Raw genomic sequence first — 20,178 nt, 5'->3', positions numbered from 1 at the left:
GCACACCAGTGCGCAATCATCTGGGAGCCGCGCTGAGCGCACCTCCAAGCGCGTGGAGGTGCGATGTCCCTCGCACCCGCGGCGGCTCCACCCGGGCTCGCGCCCGAGGCTTCAGCGCGCACCGCGGCGGCCATCCTACTCGTCGCGGCCTAGCCCTCGCGGCTCTCGCTGCCGGCGACGGCCGGGTATGGGCCCGACGCTCCAGCGCCATCCATTTTCAGGGCTAGTTGATTTGGCAGGTGGGTTGTTACACACTCCTTAGCGGGTTCCGACTTCCATGGCCACCGTCCTGCTGTCTATATCAACCAACACCTTTTCTGGGGTCTGATGAGCGTCGGCATCGGGCGCCTTAACCCGGCGTTCGGTTCATCCCGCAGCGCCAGTTCTGCTTACCAAAAGTGGCCCACTTGGCTCACCAGGGTGAGCCCCACCCCTTTCGTGAGCGCACTGCGCGCGGAGTGACCCCTGTTACGCGCCCCCGGCAACGGGGGTGGCGGGCAGGTAAGCTGTGCGGGCGGAGCGCGCGGAGTGACCCCTGTTACGAGCCCCCGGCCACGGGGGTGGCGGGCAGGTAAGCTGCTTACCTGCTGCGCGTGACGCCGGCCGCGGCGAAGGCGGACGAGGCGGGGTGTCAGTGCAGTAGGCGCGGTGGTGACCCTGGACGTGCGTCGGGCCCTTCTCGCGGATCACCTCAGCTACGGCTCCCGGTGGGGCCCTCTCGGGGAAAGGGGCCTCGGTCCCGGACCCCGGCGAGGCGTCCCTTCTCCGCTCCGTAAAAGTGTCCATCTCTTTTTTTTTTTCTTCTTCTGTTGTGGCATTAGCTGCAGGTGCCTGCTCGTTTTTCGTATGTGGGTAACAACATTTAACTATGTATATATATTTCCGAATTGGTTTAACTGCCACCCGCCTGAATCTATTTAAAATCTAATTTTTTTTATTTCAACCGCCCGACCCGACCGGCGGATAAAATCTAATTTTTTTTAATTTCAACCGCCCGACCCGCTGATAATCCGCGGACTCCGCGGTTGTGTCCGCAAACCGCGCATCTCTAACGTGTATGTATGTATGTATGTATATATATGTGTGTATGTATGTATATATGTGTATCAACGTTAGGGATGTCCCGATCCGATATTTGGATCGGATCGGCCGCCGATATTTGCAAAAAAATGCGTATCGGCAAGGCATAGGAAAATGCCGATCCAGATCCAGTTTAAAAAAAACCTCCGTTCCGTGTTTTCCAACGCACCGATTTAATGAATACATTCCACTTTTCTGCTGCTCCCTAATTTCCGTTCCGCATTTTCCAGCACACCTTCAACACATCCACAGGTCTGTGGATTCTCACGTAGTTGCTTTTAGCTGCTGGCATTACACGACAGGCTCTTCTCACTCTTTCCTGTGTCTCCCTCTCACAGACAGCAAGCGCACCTTCTTACACACGTCACATACTGTCACGTCATACGTCACATACTGTCACGTCATACGTCACATACTGTCACGTCATACGTCGCATACTGTCACGTCATACGTCACATACTGTCACATCATACGTCACATACGTATACGTCCTCCCCGAGCAGAGAGGTAGCAGCATGGCTAACGTTAGCTGTGATGCTAGCGCAGCCGTGCGAGCAACGTTCCCTCTAAGGTGCGCGCCTGTGCAATTGCGCACTGCTCAAGCGTCCTCTGCGCACGGCAAATCTATGCCACGCACAACATCAAATAAAATTAAAGCTGCAAGCAGCATTGGTCGGGCCCGCATTTTTGGCAGGTGCTAGTCCTAAGTGTCCCAATACTTTTGTTCAGTTTTCGTCATAAGTGTCCCAATACTTTTGTCTACTTTTAGTCCGAATTGTCCCAATACTTTTGTGTAGTGTACCTACCTTGTCTGCATTGTGTGGGCACGCTGGTGCTTCCTGCTTTTAAGCAGCCTTCTTGAAAAAACAGCAGCATCAGCGCAGCGGCTCTTTGAAGGGTCATAAAATCAAAACCGGAGCCGGTATTAAAACTCTTTCGATAACTTTTAATCAAAAGGGTTCAATCTCTCTCCTGTGTTAGTTTGAAGCCGAAACAACAAACACGCTCAGAGGAGATAATGTTTGAAGAAAGGTGACCGGTTTTTACAAAAATGTTGTGTTGAAGGGGGAATAGCAAGCTTCTTGTAGATTTTTGCTGGGGGTTGTCAATTTATGAAATGTAGGTCTAAGTGAGACCTACGGAGAGGATTTTGTTTCATGTCTCTCTGACCTTCCCAGTGGGAGTAACAGGTAGGTTTTGTCATTTTTTTCTTCCGAGGAGCAGTTTTTTCTCCGTTTTATTCAAAAATTGCTCTAGAGCGCAATTTTTAAATTTGGGGTTACGTTTTTTTATTAGATCACAATTTTTGCAAGTCCTGATGTGTGCGTTCAGTTTGGTGAGTTTTGAAGCGTGTTAAGGAGGTCAAATTACAGCTCAAAAAGGCAAAAGTGACTGTTTTTAGTACTTTTTTGTCTTGAAGGGGGAATTGCCAACTTCCTGTTGATTTTTGCCCGAGGATATTCAATTATGAAAACTAGGTCTGTTTCATGTCTCTCCGACCTTCCTAGTGGGAGTTACAGGCAGTCTAGTTTTTTTTCTTTCCTAGGGGGCGCTAGAGCGCAATTTTGAGTTTTGGGGTTCGGTTTTTTTATTAAAAGACAATTTTCGCAGGTCCTGATGTGTGGGTCAAATATGGTGAGTTTTGAAGCATGTTAAGTGGGTCAAATTAGTGCTCAAAGAGGCGGCGGAAGAATAATAATAAAGAAAGAATAAAACCTTACAAATTCAATAGGTCCTTGTGTCCATGCGGGCCCTAAAAATAAGCGCATAACAATTTTCGACACACGGACACGACAGAGAAAACAGTTTTCGTCATCATTGTTCAAATATTGTAACGTCTGTCGAGACGCTTATCTCCATTCGGTGCCACACGTCCACATCATCAAAATGCCGAGGCAAAAATTTCCACATCAACACCGTATGAAAAAAATAGTGATTTGTTTTAGTTGTGATTTCCTTCTCCGCATGAACGTTTAAAAGTAGCATATATTAATGCAGTATGACGAAGAATGTTTTAATGTAGACGCATAGAATCATCATATTGCTGTGATTATATGCATCAAGTGTTCATTCAAGGCTAAGGCAAAATATCCAGATATATATCGTGTATCGCAATATGGCCTTAAAATATCGCAATATTAAAAAAAGGCCATATTGCCCAGCCCTAGTTCAATGATGCCTATTCTGTTTGTCATGTATAATTTTGTCTATTTTGTGTTTATCCTTGAATAAACAGGTCAGTTTCTTGTTACCAACCATTGTGTATTATTCAAACTCACCTAATTCAGCTGGCTAGTTGTTATCAAGAGTACTAAAACCCTTTTCAACATGATTCTGACAACTAAGTAGGCTAAATAACTTTAAACTTTAATACATGCTCGGATAGGCCAGTATCAATCAGTATCGGTATCGGATCGGAAGTGAAAAAACAACATCGGTATCGGATCGGAAGTGCAAAAACCTGGATCGGGACATCCCCAATCAACGTTCCCTCTAAGGTGCGCGCCTGCGCAATTGCGCACTGCTCAAGCGTCCTCTGCGCACAGCAAATATATGCCGCGCACCAAATTAAATCCCATCTGAATTCTAAACAAAATAAACACATTTATTCTGTGTAATTTTGCAATGCAACTCTGAGTGACAGTGACAACAAGCGGCCCTAACGGTGTTCGTCAACGCCGTTCAATTGAACAATGTTCAATTATTGTAACGTCTATCGAGATGCTTCGAGGACAGGAATTATATCGATCACTTCATAACCACACCAAAAACATGAGTAAAAAACTTCGAATCTCGAAAAACTAGTCATTTTCTGCCGTACAAACCAGGCCAAAACCAACTTGTCATCTGTCACCAACACACATACCACTAAGCCACTGGTGCGTTTATGGCCACACAAAAAGTCGGACAACTCAAACACCACACAAAGTTACACTATGACTCCTCAGTCGACTCATACGTGTGCTTATTCTACTGTCATTTATTATTAATGTTATTTATTGATATTAATCATGGAATGCTGTTACTAGAGAAAGTTACAGGAATGCACACTTCATCCTATGCTTACATTTCATTGTGCAACATGAGAATGTTTAAGGGCAACTAAATGTGATCTCTGAAAGGGGTACAAATGATTTCCAAAGCAGGACCCCCACCCAGACATATTGTACAATACTAATCCATAGCTTATGAAAAACAAGATTTCTTTTATTTTCATTACAAGTGGGCCAAATCACTAATATTACAAAATAATCTCATGAAAATGACTCCTCGTTTGAGTGTTATTATAAAAGATTGGTTTGAGACAGGTGTGCTGCTGGTATTGCCACATGTGATGTTGCTCACAGGTGCGCCACTGAATGCTCAGGGAGTTTTTGTGTTTGCTCAGACACATGAACAAATAGAGGGAACATTGATGTGTATATACTGTATATATGTATGTATGTATATATATATATATATGTGTATGTATGTATATGTATATATGCATGTATATATATTTATATATATATATATATATATATATATATATATATATATATATATACACAGTATATATATGTGTGTGTGTGTGTGTGTGTGTGTGTGTGTGTGTGTGTGTGTGTGTGTGTGTGTGTGTGTGTGTGTGTGTGTGTGTGTGTGTGTATAGCCTATACATATATGTTCATATTATATTAATATAATGAATATATAATTAATATAATTGGATATTAAGAGTATATAAAAGTCAGTTCAAAGTTCCGCGACAACTTCCTAAAGGTTTTGTGATCAATCAGACGCAGCTAAAATTCACAAAACATGGATAAGTGTGGAGATTGTTTTGCATTCTTCTCATCATGCTTTGTAATGGATTTAAACGGGTGTCATTTAGAATTTGGACGTTTTTTTTAAATGCCCTTAAAGTTCAGTTAGCAGGTTGTGTTATGTGTTGTTTGGATTTGGGATTTTTTTTTGCACCATGACTAGGGAAGGTTGTTTGCATTGGGTCATATAACTAAATGCTGCACATAATCAAAGGTCCATCCATCCATCCATCCATCCATTTTCTACCGCTTGTCCCTTTTGGGGTCGCGGGGGGTGCTGGAGCCTATCTCAGCTGCATTCGGGCGGAAGGCGGCGTACACCCTGGACAAGTCGCCACCTCATCGCAGGGCCAACACAGATAGACAGACAACATTCACACTCACATCCACACACTAGGGCCAATTTAGTGTTGCCAATCAACCTATCCCCAGGTGCATGTTTTTGGAGGTGGGAGATAGCCGGAGTACCCGGAGGGAACCCACGCAGTCACGGGGAGAACATGCAAACTCCACACAGAAAGATTCCAAGCCCGGGATTGAACCCAGGACTACTCAGGACCTTCGTATTGTGAGGCACATGCACTAACCCCTGTTCCACCGTGCTATAATCAAAGGTCATTGACCTGAAATACTCTGGTTGTTCCGAGAATGGCGAACTGATAACAGCATCAACATTGTCAGACTAGTAAAATGAACTTAATGTCCCTGTGGGTAAGATCCCTTATTAATATGTGTGACTATGTCAATCAATCAATCAATCAATCAATGTTTATTTATATAGCCCTAAATCACAAGTGTCTCAAAGGGCTGCACAAGCCAGAACGATATCCTCGGTACAGAGCCCACATAAGGGCAAGGAAAAACTCACCCCAGTAGGACGTCGATGTGAATGACTATGAGAAACCTTGGAGAGGACCGCATATGTGGGTAACCCCCCCCCTAGGGAGACCGAATGCAATGGATGTCGAGTGGGTCTGACATAATATTGTGAGAGTCCAGTCCATAGTGGATCCAACATAATAGTAAGAGTTCAGTCCATAGTGGATCCAACATAATAGTAAGAGTTCAGTCCATAGTGGGGCCAGCAGGAAACCATCCCGAGCGGAGACGGGTCAGCAGCGCAGAGATGTTCCCAACCGATGCACAGGCGAGCGGTCCACCCCGGGTCCCGACTCTGGACAGCCAGCACTTCATCCATGGCCACCGGACCTGTGTGTCTCCCCCTCCACAAGGGAGAGGGGGGGGCAGAGGAGAAAGAAAAAGAATCGGCAGATCAACTGGTCTAAAAAAGGGGGGCTATTTAAAGGCTAGAGCAGGGGTGCTCACACTTTTTCTGCAGGCGAGCTACTTTTCAATTGATCAAGTCGTGGGGATCTACCTCATTCATATATATCATTTATATTTACTTATTTATGAAATATATATTTTTGTTAATAAGTTAAAGGTGTTTAATGATAATGCAAGCATGTTTAATACATATAGTTAATATTGTTAACAAGTTAAAGGTGTTTAAAGATAATACAAACATGTTTAATACATATAGTTAATATTGTTAAGAAGTTAAAGGTGTTTAATGATAATACAAGCATGTTTAATACATATAGTTAATATTATTAATAAGTTAAAGGTGTTTAAAGATAATACAAGCATGTTTAACACATATAGTTAATATTGTTAACAAGTTAAAGGTGTTTAATGATAATACAAGCATGTTTAACACATATAGTTAATATTGTTAATAAGTTAAAGGTGTTTAAAGATAATTCAAGCATGTTTAACACATATACCGGGTAGTTAATATTGTTAACAAGTTAAGGTGTTTAAAGATAATACAAGCATGTTTAACACATATAGATTCCTTTCTTTCATGAAGACAAGAATATAAGTTGGTGTATTACCTGATTGTGATGACTTGCATTGATTGGAATCAGACAGTGGTGCTAAAAACGTCCGCATTTTCGAATGGAGGAGAAAAAAGTCCTCCTTTCTGTCCAATACCACATGAAAGTGGTTGGTTTTTGGCATCTTGTTTGTCCAGCTTCCGTACTCCTTTGTATACACTTTACAAGAAATACATTGTCGGCAAACTCCGTAGCTTGCTAGCTTGTGCACGCCAGCTTTCTGAGACTCTTGTTTTGTTAGCGCAACTGTGCAGTCGGTCGAGTTTTGACAACAGGTACGGCGCCAGAGTCTGTTGAAATAAAGTGTTTCTCGCCTTCCAGTCGGTAATTTTAATGAGCTGGCAGCAGCCAGCGTCATCTCAGAAGACCCTCGGGTGCAGTGAATGTCAATCAAGTGACGAAAGTGACGTCATAGTGAAGATTTATGATCGCTCATTTTTAGGACTATTTTTTTAATGGCTGGCTGGTGATCGACTGACACACCCTCCGAGATCGACCGGTAGATCGCGATCGACGTAATGAGCACCCCTGGGCTAGAGTATACAAATTAGTTTTAAGATGGGACTTAAATGCTTCTACTGAGGTAGCATATCTAACTGTTACCGGGAGGGCTGGAGCCCCAATAGAAAACGCTCACTGTTGACATTGTGTGTTGTTTGGAGGGTTTTTTTGCACCATGACGAGGTAAGGTTTTTTGTATTGGGTCATATAAGTGAATGCTGCGCATAATCAAAGATCATTGACCTGAAATACTTACGTTGTCCCCGAGATTGGCGAACTAGGATCAGCATCAACATTGTCAGAGTAAGATTCCTTATTAAACTCACGACGTCTCGCCGGCCAAAATGAAGACGTCGGCGGGCGGCATTTGGCCCGCGGGCTGTAGTTTGGACAGCCCTGCTGTAGACAAAGATACTCAAAGTGTAAACCGGCGGTGGTAACACGCTCGTTGGCAACTAATGGATAATGAAAGTTGTTATCCACCGCGTGTCCTCGACAGTCTTTCATACAAATGTCGGATCGATAGACACTGCAGGCGTCCACTTCCGCGAGGCTTGTCATTTTATTTACCGTGATGGATTGTAATTTGGAGGCAAACACAAACATTGTTGCCTCGCTCTCAGAAATCATTCGAACCGCTCGTTTGCCAAACTCCGATTCACTCCTCCGTGCTCCCTCGCCATGCCGGCGAGCGTGCAGAACTTATTTCCCCGCTAACACGTTTTCATTCTGGCGTGGAGTGCCGTGTCACAATTCCACCGAGTTTTCAATCTGCTCAGTAGCACCAAACCTTAATTTCCAATCTAGGGCCCCGAGATAAGAGATGAGTTTTTAATGGAGAGAATGTCATGCCTGCTGGCCGCCACCTATCTACATCTCATTTACTGCACAAAGTGTTGGGACCTCGCACTCTCCTCGCATACTAAAGTCTCCATCATCCACTCTGCTGCCAGTCGCACATTCCACGTTATTAATATAATAAACACACTGCTGACTCCTCTTTTTTCTACGCAGGAATTGACTTTTGACACAGGAAAACGTGAAAAGTTGAGAGTAAGAAGCGAATGATATTCATGGAATTGAAGACATATTCATCAAAAACATGGACTGGTACAACAGTTTGAGTGTACCGTATTTTCCGGATCAATCAATCATTTAATCAATGTTTATTTATATAGCCCTAAATCACAAGTGTCTCAAAGGGCTGCACAAGCCACAACGAAAATCCTCGGTTCAGATCCCACATCAGGGCGAGGAAAAACTCAACCCAGTGGGATGACAATAAGAAGTGAAAACGCTTTCAGGTGACTACCTCTTGAAGCTCATCGAGAGAATGCCGAGAGTGTGCAAAGCCGTAATCAGAGCAAAGGGTGGCTATTTTAAAGAAACTAGAATATAAAACATGTTTTCAGTTATTTCACCTTTTTTTTGTTAAGTACATAACCCCACATGTGTTCATTCATGTATATGTATGTATATATTTATATATATATATATATATATATATATATATATATATATATGTATGTATGTATGTATGTATGTATGTGTGTGTGTGTGTGTGTGTGTGTGTGTGTGTGTGTGTGTGTGTGTGTGTGTGTGTGTGTGTGTGTGTGTGTGTGTGTGTGTGTGTGTGTGTATGTATGTATATGTATATATGTATGTGTGTATGTATGTATGTATATGTATATATATACATGTGTATATGTATATGCATATATATGTATATATATACATGTGTATGTATGTATGTATGTATATGTATATATATACATGTGTATATGTATATGCATATATATGTATACATATACATGTGTATATATATGTATATATATACATGTGTATATATGTACATATATATATACATGTGAATATATGTGTATATATATACATGTGTATATATGTATATATATACATATATATGTATATATATATGTACAAATATAAATACATGTATATATATGTATATGTATATATGTGTATATATACATGTATATATATATACATGCATGTATGTATATATTAGGGATGTCCCGATCCAGGTTTTTGCACTTCCGATCCTATATCAATATTGTTTTTGCACTTCCGATCCGATACCGATACTGACCGATACCGATACTGACCGATACTGGCCTATCCGAGCATGTATTAAAGTTCAAAGTTATTTAGCCTACTTAGTTGTCAGAATCATGTTGAAAAGGGTTTTAGTACTCTTGATAACAACTAGCCAGCTGAATTAGGGGAGTTTGAATAATACACAATGGTTGGTAACAAGAAACTGACCTGTTTGTTCAAGGATAAACACAAAATAGACAAAATGATACATGACAAACAGAAATGGCATCATTGAACTAGGGCTGGGCGATATGGCCTTTTTTTAATATTGCGATATTTTAAGGCCATATTGCGATACACGATATATATCTGGATATTTTGCCTTAGCCTTGAATGAACACTTGATGCATATAATCACAGCAGTATGATGATTCTATGTGTCTACATTAAAACATTCTTCTTCATACTGCATTAATATATGCTACTTTTAAACGTTCATGCAGAGAAGGAAATCACAACTAAAAAAATCACTATTTGTTTCATACGGTGTTGATGTGGAAATGTTTGCCTCGGCATTTTGATGGTGTGGACGTGAGGCACCGAACGGAGATAAGCGTCTCGACAGATGTTACAATATTTGAACAATGATGACGAAAACTGTTTTCTCTGTCGTGTCCGTGTGTCGAAAATTGTTATGCGCTTATTTTTTGATTTGATTTTGTGCGTGGCATAGATTTGCCGTGCACAGAGGACGCTTGAGCAGTGCGCAATTGCACAGGCGTGCACCTTAGAGGGAACGTTGCTCGCACGGCTGCGCTAGCATCACAGCTAACGTTAGCCATGCTGCTACCTCTCTGCTGGGAGAGGGCGTATACGTATGTGACGTATGACGTGACAGTATGTGACGTGTGTAAGAAGGTGCGCTTGCTGTCTGTGAGAGGGAGACACAGGAAAGAGTGAGAAGAGCCTGTCGTGTAATGCCAGCAGCTAAAAGCAACTGCGTGAGAATCCACAGACCTGTGGATGTGTTGAAGGTGTGCTGGAAAATGCAGAACGGGAATTAGGGAGCAGCAGAAAAGTGGAATATATTATTTAAATAGGTGCGTTGGAAAACACGGAGCGGAGTTTTTTTTTTAAACTGGATCTGGATCGGCATTTTCCCATGCCTTGCCGATACGCATTTTTTGGCAAATATCGGCGGCCGATCCGATCCAAATATCGAATCGGGACATCCCTAATATATATGTATAAATATAAATACATGTGTATATATATGTATATGTATATATGTGTGTGTATATATATATATATTTATATATATATATATTTATATATATATATATATATATATATATGTGTATATATATATACATGCATGTATATGTATGTATATATGTATATGTATGTATGTATGTATATGTATATGTATGTGTTTTTCTAATTATTGCCTGCTTTGAATCAACTCTTTGTGCATAAGGTAAAAAACACTCTGGTTATAATTATAGCATTTTATCTTCATATTTGTATCTGGGGGTTGCTATGAACACTCAGATGCCAGCATTGCAGTCTGGGCCTGAGGCGAGAAGCTTTTTAAACGGAGTAGGATGCACCTCTGACCCCCGCCGCCAGACCGTGCGTGTCGGACAGCGATGGCGAGCGCCACATTGCAGCCCAGATGAAGCGTCCCATTATCATCCCTCCTCCTCCGTGTCAATAAAGCCGCCGTCCCCCGGTGGAAAGAAGCTCATTCCAAACAATCGCCCTCTTTCTGCGGCCTCTCCTCCTCGCTCTGCCCTCGGGTGACATCACATCATTCCGCACGGTGCTCCGACACAAGCCAGGCCATTGTGACTCTGGCAAAACAAGCGGCCGCACAGTCGCGTGTATTTTTATCTTGTACTCTTAGCACTAATGTCACGTCATGATAATAATCCGCTTTTTTTTAATAACGCACATTTTTTCCCTTGTCAATGCCTGCAGGGCCGCTGCGCGATCACGGTGCAGCTCGCCGATGAGGAGCTGGCTGTGGACGAGGAGGGCGCCGACTACTTCCTGCTGTTTGTCGGCAGCACACAGAGGCACCTGACCAGCACACTGAGGAGCGGCCATGACACCTTGCAGGCGCTGTGTCCCGGTAAAGCTGCTCACTAGCCCCGCCCCTCTGCGCTGAAAGTAGCAGGTGTATGGAACATGCTCGTAAAACCAACCTTGTCATGACGTGACGACTACGCGCCGTCATGCCCGTTAAAAAAGGGTGGGGCGGGGGACCGGTCCTTTTTAGAGGCGGTATAGTACCGAGTATGATTCATTAGTATCACGGTACTATACTAGTTCCGGTATACCAAACAGCCCTAGAATAAGTAGTATAAGTAGTAAACTGGTTTTGTTCGATAAAATTTGACCCAAACATTTAAAAAAAGTGGTTGGACAGGACAGATTTTTAGGGAGAAATAAATATATATATATATATTTTTTATCAATTAAGTATCGTTACACATAAGAATCGCCATTAATTCTAAATATTTTTCTTTTGTGACACTCCTGAAAAATAGGGGTGGACGATATTGCTGAAAGCGGTATCACAATAAAAGTGTTTTATATCCGTCAGTATACATCCTTACAGATTTTTTTTAATGACCGATCTAAAATATGGAGCAGGAGAGAATAAATTGAATGTAAACATTTCTATTTGGGTCAAAGCAGAAATGAAATGTAAACACTAGCATGGAAAACACTCAATAGATAGATACATAGTACTTTATTGATTCTTTCAGGAGAGTTCCCTCAGGAAAATTAAAATTCCTGCAGCAGTGTACAAAATTGAGATCGAATTTAAAAAGTAAATAATGGGGGTATAAATGGAAACAAAATAAGAATAAGAATAAAAAGCAACAATGAGAATAAAAATATAACAGTAAAATAAGAATATAACAAGAGAAACTAGGCAGTAGTGACCATGTTATGAAAAAGTATTGCACTGTTATTGTTTTGCATCCCTTGTCATCCTAGTACCCCCCCCCCCCTCCCCCAATTGTGAACATAATTGTAAAATCACAATCAACATTTAACAATAACCTCTTTAAATGTAAGAATATGTAAGCAATGTTTAATAAAGTGTAACAAAATAGTGCAAAATGTAAACATAGAGAAGCCTGAGAACTATTTTCTGCAGTGCTCTAAAGGGTGAGCGCGGCTAAGGTGGTCTTGGTGGGGACGAGTGCCTTGCATCATTTACAGACCACATTGGTCTGACTATGGTCCCTTTGGAAAAACATCCAAAAAACTGCCATAGTGTCCAGGTGACTTTTCCTCTTTTATCCACAATTTCTTTATTTTTACTTTCTCCTCTCACTCCATGGGAAGAATCAACCGCCAGACAACCAAGCATGATAGTTGATACTAGAGATGTCCGATAATGGCTTTTTTGACGATATCCGATATTCCGATATTGTCCAACTCTCAATTACCGATTCCGATATCAACCGATACCGATATATACAGTCGTGGAATCAACACATTATTATGCCTAATTTTGTTGTGATGCCCCGCTGGATGCATTAAACAATGTAACAAGGTTTTCCAAAATAAATCAACTCAAGTTATGGAAAAAAAAATGCCAACATGGCACTGCCATATTTATTATTGAAGTCACAAAGTGCATTATTTTTTTTTTAACATGCCTCAAAGCAGCAGCTTGGAATTTGGGACAGAGCATGAGGAGGTTGAGGTGGGCGGGTTTGTGGGTGTATATTGTAGCGTCCCGGAAGAGTTAGTGTTGCAAGGGCTTCTGGGTATTTGTTCTGTTGTGTTTATGTTGTGTTACAGTGCGGATGTTCGCCCGAAATGCGTTTGTCATTCTTGTCTGGTGTGGGTTCACAGTGTGGCGCATATTTGTAACAGTGTTAAAGTTGTTTATACGCCCACCCTCGGTGTGGCCTGTATGGCTGTTGACCAAAGACCAAAAAAGGCAGTGCCTTTAAGGTTTATTGGCGCTCTGTACTTCTCCCTACGGCGTTTTAAAATGTCATACATTTTACTTTTTCAAAACGATACCGATAATTTCCGATATTACATTTTAAAGCATTTATCGGCCGATAATATCGGCAGACCGATATTATCAGACATCTCTACATTTTACTTATAAGGCGCCTCAAGGACACCGTACAAAAACAAAACAGTAAAATCAATGGGATAAAAACAACACCAACAACAAAGATAGATAACATTTACAGTGAATACGCAGTCACGAATAGGTTTCTTTTGAGTCTTGCTTTGAAGAGGGAAATTGAGTCCATATTGCAAAGGTCTGGTGGTAGTGAGTTCCAAAGATGAGGAGACTGAGCGGCTGAAGGCTCGGGCACCCGTGGTGGACAGTTTATATAAGGGGACGGTGAGATGGACGCAGGACGAGGGTCTTAGGGATTGGGAGAGCGTGGCGACATGGAGCAGATATGGACAGCTTTGAAAGTGAGGAGAATTATTTGAAATTGGATACAGTGTTTGATGGCTGGGAACTGGGGTGATGTGCTGGAAATACCATCGTTTATGTCCCCGGTGAGGTTGATGGCTGGTGAGGCACTGACTTCATCACAGTCAGATTTACAAACATATGAACCCTAAAGAGTATCTTATTCACCATTTGATTGGCAGCAGTTAACGGGTTATGTTTAAAAGCTCATACCAGCATTCTTCCCTGCTTGGCACTCAGCATCAAGGCTTTGAATTGGGGGTTATTAAAACACCAAAAATTATTCCCGGGCGCGGCGCCGCTGCTGCCCACTGCTCCCCTCACCTCCCATGGGGTGATCAAGGGGATGGGTCGAATGCAGAGGACAAATTTCATTACACCTAGTGTGTGTGTGACAATCATTGGTACTTTAACTTAACTTTAACTTTACACATACAAACTGTAGCACACAAAAAAGCACATTTAATAAAAAAAACGTTATTATGGTCTTACCTTTACTTATAAATTAAGTCCATGAGCCGCTGTTGTGCTGGATTAATGAACCCCCTGACGAGAGTGTTATATCAACTAAAGCCCTCACTTCAACTTTCCACGTGCAAGATTGAATCTATTTAAAAAAGTGTAACCGAGGGTTTATAAATGTCGCCTATACTGTATGAAACTACAAAATAACAAACACGGAGGCTCCAGTTTACACGAGGACCACTTTATTTACCTTCTTTCAAAAACTTCCGCTCCACTCCGTGTCGTCACTTCCGCTCTTAGCGCCTTCAAAATAAGAGCTCAAGGCATATATCAATCAATCAATCAATCAATGTTTATTTATATAGCCCTAAATCCCAAGTGTCTCAAAGGGCTGCACAAGCCACAACGACATCCTCGGTACAGAGCCCACATAAGGGCAAGGAAAAACTCACCCTAGTGGGACGTCGATGTGAATGACTATGAGAAACCTTGGAGAGGACCGCATATGTGGGTAACCCCCCCACCCCTCTAGGGAGACCGAATGCAATGGATGTCGAGTGGGTCTAACATCATTTGGTGAGAGTACAGTCCATAGTGGATCCAGCATAACAGTAAGAGTCCAGTCCACTTTGGGGTCAGCAGGAAACCATCCCGAGCGGAGACGGGTCAGCAGGAAACCATCCCGAGCGGAGACGGGTCAGCAGCGCAGAGATGTTCCCAACCGATATACAGGCGAGCGGTCCACCCCGGGTCCCGACCCCGGACAGCCAGCACCCCATCCATGGCCATATAACAGTGCATAACAGGAACTTAACATCACAAAGAGGAAAGCCCATGAAAATAGGTTACAAAAGTTATTTATTAAGAAGCCAAAAAGTGCAAAAACAATAATGTTCGTGTTGGAGGAGTTGTGAATTAGGTACACCTGCAGTCTGCAGGTGTACCTAATGTTGTGGCCCTGCAGTCATTCACAACTCCTCCAACACGAACATTATTGTTTTTGCACTTTTTGGATTTTCTTATGAAATAACTTTTTTAAATAGATTCAATCTTGCATGTGGAAAGTTTAAGTGAGGGCTTTAGTTGATATAACACTCCCGTCAGGGGTTGCCGTGCATTCTACGGCGGGGGTGCAGGAGGCGAGCCTCAGCCAGTGCGTCTTTTGCAGCCGTTTTATGATCGCTCAACACAAGAAATACGTTACACACATGCAGTTGTTGACAAAATACACTGTACATTATATACCTCAGCTAACTAAACTATGGAAATGTATAATATAATTCATATAGCAATACGGTCTCACTGCACAGCAGGCCAGCAGTTAGCCGAGTCCGTCCATGTTGAGGCACTGAGTGACGTGCCTCAACTGGTTGCTGTTCACCGCACCGTCTCTTCTCAGTATTTGAACGGCAAATGTGAAAATTCAGCGATTTTAAATAAAAATAATCTAAAACGGGTGAAGTTAAATGGAAAATAACTTTATAGTATAATCACTGGATACATATAACAATTTAATTAAAAAAAAAATTTTTACATTTTTTTTCTTTCCATGATGGCAGGTGAGGCCCCGACTCACCTGCCTCTAGTGACTGCACGTCACTGGGCTGGAGAAATACTACACAGAAACACTAGAGCACTACTATTACCATGAATTGATTAACGTGGACCCGACTTAAACAAGTTGAAAAACTTATTGGGGTGTTACCATTTAGTGGTCAATTGTACGGAATATGTACTGTACTGTGCAATCTACTAATAAAAGTCTCAATCAATCAATCAAAAACAAGGTTTTCCAAAATAAGAGAACAACTTCAACTCCAGTTATGGAAAAAAATGCCAACATGGCACTGCCATAATTATTATTGAAGTCACAAAGTGCATTACTTTTTTTAACATGCCTCTAAACAGCCATCCATCCATCCATGTTCTACCGCTTGTCCCTTTGGGCGGAGTCTTTAAAGGGGAACATTATCACAATTTCAGAAGGGTTAAAACCATTAAAAATCAGTTCCCAGTGGCTTATTATATTTTTCAAAGTTTTTTTTCAAACTTTTACCCATCACGCAATATCCCTAAAAAAAGCTTCAAAGCGCCTGATTTTAACCATCGTTATAAACACCCGTCCATTTTCCTGTGACGTCACATAGTGAAGCCAACACAAACAAACATGGCGGATAGAACAGCAAGCTATAGCGACATTAGCTCGGATTCAGACACGGATTTCAGCGGCTTAAGCGATTCAACAGATTACGCATGTATTGAAACGGATGGTTGTAGTGTGGAGGCAGGTAGCGAAAACAAAATTGAAGAAGAAACTGAAGCTATTGAGCCATATCAGTTTGAACCGTATGCAAGCGAAACCGACGAAAACGACACGACAGCCAGCGACACGGGAGAAAGCGAGGACGAATTTGGCGATCGCCTTCTAACCAACGATTGGTATGTGTTTGATTGGCATTAAAGGAAACTAACAACTATGAACTAGGTTTACAGCATATTAAATACATTTGGCAACAACATGCACTTTGAGAGTGCAGACAGCCCAGTTTTCATCAATTAATATATTCTGTAGACATACCCTCATCCGCTCTCTTTTCCTGAAAGCTGATCTGTCCAGTTTTGGAGTTGATGTCAGCAGGCCAGGGAAGCTAGGGTCGATATTCTTCTCTTGACGGTGTGAGCCAAGACATCCAGGGGGTTTAGCTCGCTCGTCTGCGGGAACAAACTGCCGCCATTGCTTGCCGTGCTACCGAGGTCCTTTGTCCCTGAATTGCTCACACACTCCGGCAGATTCAATGGGGGTCTGGCGGCAGATTTCTTTGACTTTATCGTTGGAAATGCATCTGCTTTGAGTGTCGCAGGATATCCACACATTCTTGCCATCTCTGTCGTAGCATAGCTTTTGTCGGTAAAGTGTGTGGAACAAACGTCCAATTTCTTGCCACTTTTGCATCTTTGGGCCACTGGTGCAACTTGAATCTGTCCCTGTTCGTGTTGTTACACCCTCCGACAACACACCGACGAGGCATGATGTCTCCAAGGTACGGAAAACAGTCGAAAAAACGGAAAATAACAGAGCTGATTTGACTCGGTGTTTGAGAAAATGGCGGATTGCTTCCCCATGCGACGTCACAACGTCATCGCTCCAAGAGCGAATATTAGAAAGGCGTTTAATTCGCCAAAATTCACCCATTTAGAGTTCGGAAATCGGTTAAAAAAAAATATGGTCTTTTTTCTGCAACATCAAGGTATATATTGACGCTTACATAGGTCTGGTGATAATGTTCCCCTTTAACATGCCTCAAAACAGCCATCCATCCATCCATTTTCTACCGCTTGTCCCTTTGGGCGGAGTCTTTAAGCGACAACTGTGTGGTACTACTTTTTTTCGCTTGTATTCATCGTGTATCTCGTTATGATTCTTGAAGAGGTGGAAGATCAAATTGCTCGTATTAAAGGAAGATGTCTTCTTGGTTCCTCCTCGCATAACCAACTTGTTGCAGTCATTGCAAATTGCAGTTTTTTTATCCGTCAGACACTTTTTAAAATAATCCCAAACCATAGACACGGTGTCGTTAGTCAGTCACCGAGCTCGCTGGCTTGTTAGCCACGGCTACAGCACCGGCAACAACACACTCTTGTTGTTGTTATGCTGCGCTCGCAGCGGTTTGATGCTGCAGTCGTGCTGCCACTCCTGTGTTGTGTGTTACCATTTAGTGGTCAATTATACGGAATATTTACTTTACTGTGCAATTTACTAATAAAAGTTTCAATCAATCAAATACTGGGAATTGAATCACCTCCACAGTGTACAAAACGGTCTATTTTTCGGCGCATTTAAAAATCAATAAACCCGCATCAGCAATTAAAACACATCTGACGTAATACTGTCAAAATTTAAATAATTGTAAAAAAAAAAACCAACGTATTAAATGTGGAAAAATAAAGAAATACAATATTTGAACTCACAATTATTTATATAATTAAATAACAAATAATAGCTCGGTTGGTAGAGTGGCCGTGCCAGCAACTTGATGGTTGTTGTGTCCTTGGGCAAGACACGTCACCCACCTGCTCCCAGTGCCACCCACACTGGTTTAAATGTAACTTAGATATTGGCTTTCACTATGTAAAAGCGCTTTGAGTCACTAGAGAAAAGCGCTATATAAATATAATTCACTTCACTTGACTTCATGCTCAGTAAGCATATTCAAGAAAGGAAAAACAACACGATTCAACTTGCAGCTCCCTGGCCGACTGATAGTGGGCCAGGGGTTTATTTTAAGACGTGTAGTGAAGCCTTTTTTTTTTTTTTTTTTTGGCGCCACAAAGCACATGCCAGCAACTTGAGGGTTCCAGGTTCGATCCCCGCTTCCGCCATCCTCGTCCCTGCCGTTGTGTCCTTGGGTCCAGTCCATAGTGGATCTAACATTATATTGTGAGAGTCCAGTCCATAGTGGATCTAACATAATAGTGAGAGTCCAGTCCATAGTGGACCTAACATAATAGTGTGAAAGTCCAGTCCATAGTGGATCTAATATAATAGTGAGAGTCCAGTCCATAGTGGATCTAACATTATAGTGAGAGTCCAGTCCATAGTGGATCTAACATAATAGTGAAAGTCCAGTCCATAGTGGATCTAACATTATAGTGAGAGTCCAGTCCATAGTGGATCTAACATTATAGTGAGAGTCCAGTCCATAGTGGATCTAACATAATAGTAAGAGTCCAGTCCATAGTGGATCTAACATTATAGTGAGAGTCCAGTCCATAGTGGATCTTAACATAATAGTGAGAGTCCAGTCCATAGTGGATCTAACATAAAAGTGAGAGTCCAGTCCATAGTGGATCTAACATAATAGTGTGAGAGTCCAGTCCATAGTGGATCTAACATAATAGTGAGAGTCCAGTCCATAGTGGATCTAACATAATATTGTGAGAGTCCAGTCCATAGGGGATCTAACATAATTGTGAGAGTTCAGTCCATAGTGGATCTAGCATAATAGTGAGAGTCCAGTCCATAGTGGATCTAACATAGTAGTGAGAGTCCAGTCCATAGTGGATCTTAACATAATAGTGAGAGTCCAGTCCATAGTGGATCTAACATAATTGTGAGAGTCCAGTCCATAGTGGATCTAACATTACAGTGAGAGAGTCCAGTCCATAGTGGATCTAACATAATAGTGTGAGAGTCCAGTCCATAGTGGATCTAACATAATAGTGTGAGTGTCCAGTCCATAGTGGATTTAGCATAATATTGTGAGAGTCCAGTCCATAGTGGATCTAGCATAATATTGTGAGAGTCCAGTCCATAGTGGATCTAACATAATAGTGAGAGTCCAGTCCATAGTGGATCTAACATTATAGTGAGAGTCCAGTCCATAGTGGATCTAACAATAATAGTGAGAGTCCAGTCTATAGTGGATCTAACATAATAGTGAGAGTCCAGTCCATAGTGGATCTAACATAAAAGTGAGAGTCCAGTCCATAGTGGATCTAACATAATAGTGTGAGAGTCCAGTCCATAGTGGATCTAACATGATAGTGAGAGTCCAGTCCATAGTGGATCTAACATAATAGTGAGAGTCCAGTCCATAGTGGATCTAACATAATAGTGAAAGTCCAGTCCATAGTGGATCTAACATAAAAGTGAGAGTCCAGTCCATAGTGGATCTAACATAATAGTGTGAGAGTCCAGTCCATAGTGGATCTAACATAATAGTGTGAGAGTCCAGTCCATAGTGGATCTAACATAATAGTGAGAGTCCAGTCCATAGTGGATCTAACATAATAGTGAGAGTCCAGTCCATAGTGGATCTAACATAGTAGTGAGAGTCCAGTCCATAGTGGATCTAACATAATAGTGAGAGTCCAGTCCATAGTGGATCTAACATAATTGTGAGAG

General features: G+C 42.0%; 1 protein-coding gene across 3 annotated transcripts in view; it reads left to right on the top strand.

The window, feature by feature from the left end:
• The window catches only part of LOC133608457 (uncharacterized), a 444,769-nt gene that overhangs the window by 101,607 nt on the left and 322,984 nt on the right, over positions 1 to 20,178 (top strand). For all 3 annotated transcript variants that reach the window (XM_061963698.1, XM_061963697.1, XM_061963696.1), the window contains exon 3: positions 11,321 to 11,474. In XM_061963698.1, coding sequence (XP_061819682.1) covers positions 11,321 to 11,474 — 154 coding nt within the window. The remainder of the gene's footprint in view (positions 1 to 11,320; positions 11,475 to 20,178) is intronic.

The sequence above is a fragment of the Nerophis lumbriciformis genome, linkage group LG06, assembly GCF_033978685.3.
Source record: "Nerophis lumbriciformis linkage group LG06, RoL_Nlum_v2.1, whole genome shotgun sequence".
Taxonomy (NCBI): domain Eukaryota; kingdom Metazoa; phylum Chordata; class Actinopteri; order Syngnathiformes; family Syngnathidae; genus Nerophis; species Nerophis lumbriciformis.
This window is presented reverse-complemented; position numbering and strand designations above follow the sequence as displayed.